Source organism: Dendroctonus ponderosae, unplaced genomic scaffold (genome assembly GCF_020466585.1).
Source record: "Dendroctonus ponderosae isolate FM_Combo_2020 unplaced genomic scaffold, Dpon_F_20191213v2 Dpon_F_20191213_2, whole genome shotgun sequence".
NCBI lineage: Eukaryota > Metazoa > Arthropoda > Insecta > Coleoptera > Curculionidae > Dendroctonus > Dendroctonus ponderosae.
In genome coordinates this window covers 7,854,553-7,864,182 of record NW_026018165.1, presented here as the reverse complement: position 1 = coordinate 7,864,182, position 9,630 = coordinate 7,854,553, and the positions used below count along the sequence as shown (strand labels likewise).

The window sequence follows — 9,630 nt, the reverse complement described above, 5'->3', positions numbered from 1 at the left end:
ATTATTATTGCCATCATGCGTTAAACAAGTTCAATATTTTATGGTTTCTATAAATATATGAAGTTATCACTTCTGTCGAGCGTCCCGAGACGCACACCATTTTTTTTATGTAGAAATATTCGGAATAACATAACACTTATAAGCGTTTAATTTTTAGGATTATAGTTGTTAATGTTGTGTTATTGTGCTAGACCTACAAACTTTTCGTTTTCTTCAGCCGTTCTTTCAAAAAAATTATAGCCATTGGTGTTTCTCATTTTCTTCTTAAACTTACTGTACTAACTTTTACGTTGCAAAACATTTTCTCATATTTGCGTAAATTTTATTAGTTGATTTGTAGGAAACATTTTCAATATGCAATTGCTAATCTGTAACTAACTTTTGAAAGTGGAACAAAAAACGAAGTCCGATAAAAATTATACAAATAGAAAGTTTCTTGGCACCTAAAAAAAATAATTAAAATATCACAAATTCGCCAAACTGAAATGTTGAACATTATAAATACAGTATTGGAAAGACGCCTTTAAAAAGTAAAAGTCGTCCATTTTTTCAATGCGACAAGTTATATAATCCAAGAGTTTATATTTAGCATTTTATTTTTAAGCTGCGATGAAGTTGGTGACGCTTAAGCTTTAGTACGAAGAAATAAAAAATGATACATACCAAGATAACTGATACATAAAACCGGTATAAACAGCACAGTCGTGTTAAACAACGTTAAAGTAACTAAAAAATCCAACATGATTCTTTTGCGGAACGAATTCACAACGCACAATCCAAAAAGACGTGATTGAAGATTATTTTCTTCAAAAGTGATGATGACTCGGTGTATATTTACGAAGCATGAGAAAAAGATAACTACACCCTAATTGAGCAACATTATATTCAGAATGTTGGGAAATATTTTATCGACATTCGTATGGCCTTTGATCTCTTTTAAATAATGCATTTACTTTAGCTGGCTTTAAACTATAGAGGGCACTCAAATGCGTTCGACGTTTTTCGGCAGCCCATTAAGAATTCAATTTATAGTTTAGAATCGAAAGTTATTTTTTCATTTTGTTTATAGATTTTGTAATTGTAATTAGAATAAAGTTAGAAATTAGCTCTACGTATTATTTTTCCTGTTATGCCTTATATTATAATACTGTGCTACACAGTTGCATTAATTTTAAAAAGTTGAAACATTTTTCCATTAGAAACCAAAATTTAGTAATCGATACAGTGTAAAATATATTCTTGCCGACATTAAAAGAACCGACAAATGGATATGAAGCTCTTGGCAACAATAAAAATTTTTGAGAATGCAATATGAGAAGCTACATGAAATATTGTTATTGAAGACAAATCTCTCAACTCGATTTCGAAAAATTTTCAATGTAGTAAATACATTTACCTAAATGTTTTTAATAAACGCTTTTGAAAGCATAATTTACCTACTTATATATTTAATTAGATTTGAAAAAATCGAGCATACACTAATTATGCAAAAACGGCACTAATTAACCTGTAGGTAAAATAGGACATAGCAAAACCTCAAAAAACCAAGAAGCGTTTCACCCGGTTTTTCAAAAATTTGCAATGGCGTTAAATTTCATATTTGTAAACCTCTTCTGATCAAGAAGAAAAAAGGAAGCAATGTTGAAGGGATCTGCTTTCGGATTTGTCAACAGCGTTTGATTGCCTGATGAATGGAGACTTAATTATTATACAGTTGGAAGTAGACGCTGTTAGAATTGCTATCATGGAACACGGATTGGCTGATTAGTTATTTAGTTATGAAAAACAGTCATAACAAAGAACTATAAAAATAGAAAAATTTTCCACACCTCCAAAATTATTTCAAATGTCAGATTAAAGAATTATTAGAAAGATTAGAAAAACCTGAAAAAAACTGCGCTTAAGATGATAATGCTGGAGTTTTATTTCGAAGGATGATAAAATTCAAAACTCCGCTATCCTGCAAGAAAACAACAAAAACGATGGCCTGATGAAAAGTTCAAGCTAATGAAATGCGTTTAAGAGTTAGTTTAGTCTTTTTTTAGCTTTGGAAATGCTAAAATAATTTAAAGATTAGAAGTCAACGATTACGACATACGACAAGTACCTACTGGCAGTACAGTACCTAAAGTACTCAACACATTGACCTGCCTGAAAATAGTTATTGTTTAAAAATATAAGTTTTCGTACTTAAAATCCAGAATTTTTAAAAAATTGTTGGTGCCTTTCAGCGTTATCTTTATTTAAAAGCTTTTTTACATTCGATTAGGAGAGTTTTAACAGTAGAATTTGGTTTGCGTAGTAGTTTGATAATTTAGTATATTATGTATCTACGTTGCTTTCAGTAATTTCTCTAACGTTTTATTGCAAACCTAATTTGTTTTTTAATTAATTGCATTGTGCAGGTTAATAACATCTTGATATATTTTGTCAGTTTACTGAATTAGGATACCAGATTTTTAACAACATTTAACAACAACAGCAAACATTTTGCAAACGTTTTGCAAGCACGAGTGGCTTGCATCTTCAGAAGTGGTTTGCTTGAACGCTTACACCAGAGACAAGAAATAATCCCTTGTCTGGCTTACACTGTTCTGATGAAGAAGAAATTGGACCGAACGTCGGCCTAAAAACCCTAAAAACCCATTAGTTTCAAGGAATGGCCTCGAAAGGCTATCTCTTTCGATTTATGCATTGTTAAGAGTAGTAAAATGACTTTTGATCTTTTGTCCACCGATGAAAACGATTTCAAGCCACTGTATTCGAGGTAAAATCTAAGTTCAGGCAGCAAGGGGACCCCACTTTTGAAACACATTTTTCAGGCATTTTCGATAATTCCATGTCGTTTACTAAACGATCCGATCCGATCTAATTTTAGACACTCAGAACATTCTAATTATTAAGGTGATTATAGTTTACTTTTATTTACCGACCGAGAAAGGTGAGTACCTACACTTCTAGATTTTTATATCTGAGTTTATTTGCTGTCGTATCGATTCATATCGACTCTGGTTTCGAGCATATTTAAGCAGTTGATCTCAAGCAAGTAAATGCTGCTTTCCATCAATCATTAGTTTTAGCACAAACATTGGGCGTTTTTTTTGCGAGAAGAAATTTGGCGAAAATTGAAAAACTTGTTCAACCACAGCTGACTTTTCTAATTTTCATTATATTTAGTTTGTGCATCGATTCAAGTGAGACTGAATATTTAAATTAGTATTAGTTAAAATGTATTTGATTCAATTGATTTATATTTATTTTAAAGGTTGTTTACACAAGTATATGTTTTGAAAAACATTTTTGGAGCTGATAAGCACTTGGAGTAATAGCTATAGATTTGTGAAAAACATTTTTTTTCATATACTAATTTGAGTCTTTGAAACTACTAATAAACTCAAGTAGTGAAAGCTTGAGTCTCATTCTTCCGTTTCATTCTATTTTGAATTCCTGTTTTAAATTTGAAAAAATTTTATGTGAGGGAACAATTAATTCTGATTTTTTTTAAATATTTCGTATTACATTTGACTGCCTGTGGTCGTCCTGTTTAATGCAAGTACGTGCTTTTTGACGAACTAAAAATATGTTGAAAACCATTTTATTTTATTAGAGTACTATTCCCAATGTAACTTTATATGTTCGACAAAATTGAAACAATTTATCGTATGCCAATTCTATAGATATGAAAAAGTTAATTATAACAAACAGATAGGGTTTCAGCATTTAAAAAATGTGATTTTCTAAGGGTGAGTGAACCTATAGTGAAGTTATAAAATATTAAATTGGTCCGGACAATACAATCCAATGTTTACAATGACTGATATTAATAACTGATACTAAAATGTTTTAATTCAATTACAAAGTGGTAAATTCCGATATAACTGTTACTTAATTAACAATATTCCAAGAAATGATTATGCAGAAAATTCAATGGTTATCGGATTTGCAATAATATTATTAAGTAACAGTAAAAAGACAATTCGTATTGCTCGTATGCAGTAAATTAAGCACTGAGCTTATGATAAAATGTGTAAATTTGCCGTCTCATATATAAAATTGTCTGATGCAATGTTTTCAATTTAGTCTATGGGGAACTGACTAAAACGCGGTTGATGGCAATTATCTGACGCGTATTTTTGTTAAATTAATCAGTGTCGGTAACAACATATTTTTAATTGGTGTAAGTATCAAATTCTAGTATCGCTATTTGCGACTAGGTAAATAGGGTTTTCTTAAATACTTGCAGTTCCGATTGTTCATAACGGAAAAAATATATAATCGCATTAGATGCTGCTTTATAAATAGGTATATAATAACCCTATGATCTTTTATACAATACGATATTTTAAAAGCTGAATTGTCGGAAGGTATAAACGTGCAAAATTTCAATTTGTTTAATGGAATTTTACAACATATGAAGGCGTGTCCGTGTCCCATGGATGCACTCACGCGCTTATGGTTCATATCTATATCGCATGGTTCAAAAAATTCACATCTGAACAATGTAACTTAGATAGTTTAACGTTCGTTTAAAATTGTAGAGCATTAGTAACTTTTGAAAGATATTACGTCAGTTTTTTAGTCAATAAATAATACAGTAATTAATTTACACCCGCCAACTCCCCCAGAATAGTAGCAATTTTTCAGAACTGATTGCATTATAAGCATTAAAACTAAATTTAGAAAGAAATAAACCTTCAATTGCATTGTTCGGATCGTTCGGATTAATTTCGTCTACATTTGAGAATCAGCTACTAAGATTATTAATACAGACCTTTGAAAAATCCCGTCTTGAACTAAATTTGTAAATGTTTCTATGAAAAGTGTACCGGTGAAAATACAAGAATAAGAAAGACCGATTTTAATAGTTCACTTCAATGGGAAGAAGAAGACAAATTAACAAATTTTCTGAACGAAACTTCAACAGTGGTCATTCAAATTTTATAAGTCTGAAGCTGGATAAAATTGCTGCATTTTGCAATGTTTGAACAGTGGAAACACTAAAAAATTTCACAAATAAACGATTTTTCTTAAGAATAGTACACAAAACTTTCAAACATCCAAACCTTAACATCTTCAAAAGCAAAAAACTTTCTCCTGATTCTAAATATATCAGAATTCAATGGAATATTTTTAAAGCATTATTACTGAAATGTGATTGCTTCTGTTAATTAAATCTACATTAAATATCAATTAAACTCCCGCCTAATAAACAAGGTGATTAACAACTGAAGAGAAGTCAAAGATAGTATCTGACCTATGAATATTTTCCTTTTTGCCAATTAATTTAGATGTTCAATTTGATGCCCTTTAGTTTAGATGCTCTGATGAATTTGAAAAACATGTATTCAAGAGTAGCTATTGAATGTATAGTAAAATATCACTTCAAACATCGTAAAGCGCTTCCGAAATGCCAGTTAATATTCATTTCACGAAAACAACATTATCATTAACAAACCTAAAAGCTGAAGAAAGTAGGTATACATGCGATCTGGATGCAACCGAAACTGCTAGCGAAGAGAGACTAAAAAACTTGAAATCATTGTGCCGAAAATATCAAGCTTAAATATAAATAAGATATTTATTGCAATTTATTTGTTGTGCGTTAATCTATAATTTAAGCTTTTAATCAAAATATTAACAATTAACTGTGTGAAAGAGAGAGAATGTGTCGAGATTCTTCTTTATTAACTTTGTTGCTTTTATCAATATTCAATCTTATCAATTTGTTGATTCAAATGTAGCTCACGAAGCGATATAAAATTAAAACAATATCAACAGTAAAATATTGAGCGAATAATTGCCAAAAATTAAAAAGCGACTTTTAAAATTCCGAAATTTACTACCTATTTCCCAATCAGGTCTATTTGCATAATTGTATGAAAAATTTCTTCTTTATTAAATATTAAAATAAATATTTACAGTTTTCTACACAACACAACCATTTCTAGCTTCAAATCTGGCATTACATTGCTACTTTCCAAGAGCTTACTTTTTGCTAAGATTTAAAATGTATTACAAACTCTCTATAAATTTGATCTTATTTTTAAAATGTTCGGCAAAATTCATTAAATTAAACACTAGCTATTTAAGGACAACTTTTATTTCACTGGTCAATGAACTAAAACTTGAATGTTTTTTTTTAGCTTTCCTGTATAATGCACCTTCCAATCCGCTATTGTGTGTAAAAATCCAGAGAACTTCAATAAAGATCATCTTTGCTCATAGTGACCCTACACAGTCCGTATGAAAGGGAAAAAAATAAGAGAGATCTTTTGCGTCACACCAAATAAGAAATTAAGTCGGAATCCCAGATTAAGCCTACAGGGTTGGTCAAAACGTTGGATGCACATTTTTAGCTTCACCTCTTACTACTGAATGTCGACGTAAAACTTCAGCAGACAAAGAAGTCAGCAATAATGACAACTGCAAACAACGCTAACCGTTGGAGTGTTGAAGCTCCTTTGATTCGTTTGCCTATAGTGGCCCCATCCACAGATTCACTAGCACCAAAATCTGAAGAAAATCAGTTCATGTGCAGCTTAGAATCAAAACTGCAAGCAACACCTGAGGCAAGAGCGGAAGAAGGCAAGCCAGATTCAAAGATACCAGATGGAGGATGGGGCTGGGTGGTAGTATTTGCCACATTCCTCCTTTGTATGATAGCAGATGGGGTAACGTTCTCCTTCGGTCTTTTATACGTAGAATTCCTCAAGGAGTTTGAAGCCTCAAACAGCGCCACTTCATGGATTGGCAGTCTTTTCATGGCAGTACCTCTTTTATCAGGCCCAATAATGAGCGCCTTGGTAGACAAATTCGGTTGCAGATCAATGACTATAGTAGGAGGCATAATTTCCGCGTCAGGTTTCATTTTAAGCTCCAAATGCTACTCTTTGAATCTCATGTATTTGACCTTTGGCATGTTAGCCGGTTTAGGGCTTGGCCTTATCTACGTAACTGTAGTTGTTTCTGTGGCTTTCTGGTTCGAGAAAAGAAGAACCTTGGCTGTGGGTATCGGATCTTCCGGAATTGGTATCGGCACCTTCATATTTTCCCCTCTAACGACTTACTTGATTATGGAATTTGGATGGAGAGGAACCACGCTTATTTTGGGAGGATGTTTCTTGAACATGTGTGTATGTGGAACTTTGATGAGGGATCCTGATTGGATTATTGAGCAGGATAGGTAAGTTTGAGTTACTTGTTTTTACCTTCATCAATACAATAGGCCTGTTTAAGGCTCGAGGCAAAATCCAAACTATCCAAGTCTACAAAGTCAAGCAAAGATAGTCTGGAAAATTCAATCAACTTGGAAGAGCTAAAGGCTTTTCTCACTAGTGAAAAAGACGTGAAGTTGCTCTTGAACGATTTAGAAGAGTCGCTTGACGGCCGAGATAAAGATACTTTGAAAAATTACTTTTCAGCTGTAAATCTTCCAACTTTTATTAAAAAGCATGAAACGGTAAGTTTCAGTACGCAAAACAGCTTTATTTAATACTGAGGATATCCATATGACGTAGGTAGAAGTTTAAACAATGCATCGGGTCTCACAAATGCATAAAACTAGGAAAATCTTAATTTCATCACTCAATTCATTGTTGGGAAAAATGTTGTAGGCACAAGTCCTAGTTTCAGTCACCCACCTCTTGGGCATTTAAAAAGTAGGTAACTTTCTATTTGCCATTTAATAATTTGATTATGGGCACTACTTCTCAATCTTTAATCCTCTTTGTATTGTGATGCTATTTAAAACAGTAGTACCTACTTCAAAACACATCAATTGATTGATTCTTTAAGTTTGGAAAATAGTGTGTCGCTCTTCCTTATGATGGAAGCAAACACTAAAAAATCTATAATTAACAGGTTCCAGTTGAGGTACTACAGCTGCTCACCACAAATAAGAATGCTCTAGACGTCATTTTGCATCACTACTCCAGTTTGGTTGTGCCTAAAAAGAAATCAGAGGACACACCTAGCCATAACCAAGGCGACCTTGTCAGAGCCCCGTCTATACAGAAAGTAAGTGTGAAATTATTGCCTCCTCCGGGGCTGCGATAGCTAAAACAATTGAAATTTTAGGCCCACTGGACTAAGCATAAACCTGAAGAAGCCCACGAGACACCAATAGGGCATACCAAATCCTACCACGAAAGCTATTTTAAGAATCTAAAATTGGACACTCATTCTTTGGCTCACAGAGGGGCTTTGTTCAATACTAGTAAATACAGATTCAAAGCTTCAAGCTGTCCCAATATCTATAGGGTATCTATGGTGTCCTTGCCAAGAAAAGATAGCAAAGAAGTACGGAAAAGTTAATTTGCAAATCGTTTTTTGTACATGAAAATTTATCTCGTTGCAGGTCTGGTACTCTGAGCTAGTCGATCTTGTTAAAGGCATGTTCGATTTTTCCTTATTTCTAGAGCTGCATTTCTGTTTACTTTCATTATCCACCATCATCCTCTTCACTTGGTTCATAGTGCCTTATTTTTATTTGGTAACATTGATGACCAATTTTGAATACACCACCGAGCAAGCGTCGTTTACTATTTCAAATATTGGCATATCCAACACTTTGGGCATGGTAAGTTTTGTGTTAGCTTTATTGTATTTTTAATGCGATTGATTGTTTTCTTAGATTGTGTTGGGCTGGGCTGGGGACAGACCATGGATGAACATCACGAAAACATGCGCCATCTGCCTAGTGGTATGTGGCTTATCTGTAGCTGGACAAATGTTATTTATCAAAAACTACTTTATGCTCCAAGTTTCGTCCTCTCTTTTCGGCCTTTCCTTGGCCAGTCATTTTACTTTCACTCCCGGCATTGTTATGGAGCTGGTGCCTCTAGACCGATTTACCATCGCCTATGGATTACAGTTACTTTGTCAAGGGATTGGAACTCTCGTTGGTCCCCCTTATGCCGGTAGGCTAAAGTTTATTTAAGAAAATGCGAAAAAACATAGATTGTTTCTTCTAGGATTGTTGTATGATATAACACAAAGTTGGGAGCAAACCTTCTACCAAGCAGCAATATGGATAATCCTGTCTGGCATTTTTGTTGCTATTATTCCATACATTAGGAACAGAAAAATGTTTGGCCGAGGATCAGTGGAGAAAGAAGTAGATGATCCTCAGAGCCATTATGTGCCTTTGGTGTTACTATTTCTTGCGATGATGTTGGCTTTTATAGGCATGTTCTATCTAACAGCAATGGGCTTTCAGAGCTATCTACGCGGGGATAAATAAATTCAAAATTTAGATGATTAGTTCAGATTTACTGAGTTTTGTTTAAGGCACCGATGTATACGCACAGTTTTAAATAAAACGTAACTGCTTAATACACAATAGGAGAAAGTAAAGTCAGTAGATAAAAACGGGTAAAGAAAAAAATAAGCAGGAAAATATTTTTCTGCATTTATTTGAGGAAACTTAGAGAATCAAAATACACATTTAGTTTCACATTTTAATGCTGCATTTACACCTAGTGAATAACTGATAGATTTCTGTTCTAAATAAATGATGAACAACGTATTGATCTTTGATTTAAACAAACAGTTGATGTGTGAGAACGAAACAAAAATTATATGAAATGAATAATGTAAGTAATTGATTTTTTTGTCAGTATCGACTTTAAA

The 9,630-nt window shown here is 33.0% G+C and overlaps 2 protein-coding genes across 5 annotated transcripts in view; one reads left to right on the top strand and one right to left on the bottom strand.

Moving 5' to 3' along the window:
- Positions 1-897, bottom strand: part of LOC109537805 — a 5,403-nt gene extending 4,506 nt beyond the window's left edge. Inside the window, exon 1 of the mRNA XM_019904697.2 lies at positions 664-897. Coding sequence (XP_019760256.2) covers positions 664-742 — 79 coding nt within the window. The 5' untranslated portion in view covers positions 743-897. The remainder of the gene's footprint in view (positions 1-663) is intronic.
- A 1,878-nt stretch (positions 898-2,775) lies between these two features.
- On the top strand, positions 2,776-9,524 carry LOC109537843 (monocarboxylate transporter 13). Of its 4 annotated transcripts, XR_002171976.2 has the most exons (9): positions 2,776-2,941; positions 6,144-7,183; positions 7,237-7,459; positions 7,861-8,016; positions 8,077-8,298; positions 8,357-8,578; positions 8,633-8,701; positions 8,763-8,918; positions 8,973-9,340. XR_002171976.2 is itself a non-coding variant. In XM_019904762.2 (8 exons), exons 2-8 carry the CDS (start codon positions 6,417-6,419, stop codon positions 9,239-9,241), a joined length of 2,145 nt encoding a protein of 714 aa, XP_019760321.1. In that variant the 5' UTR covers positions 2,779-2,941; positions 6,144-6,416; the 3' UTR covers positions 9,242-9,524. The 4 variants fall into 4 exon arrangements, 3 of the variants coding, with proteins under 3 accessions (XP_019760321.1, XP_019760323.1, XP_019760322.1); XM_019904762.2 differs by having other exon boundaries at positions 2,779-2,941; positions 8,633-8,918; positions 8,973-9,524; XM_019904764.2 differs by lacking the exon at positions 2,776-2,941 and adding an exon at positions 3,170-3,194 and having other exon boundaries at positions 8,633-8,918; positions 8,973-9,524.
- The last annotated feature ends 106 nt before the right edge of the window (positions 9,525-9,630 follow it).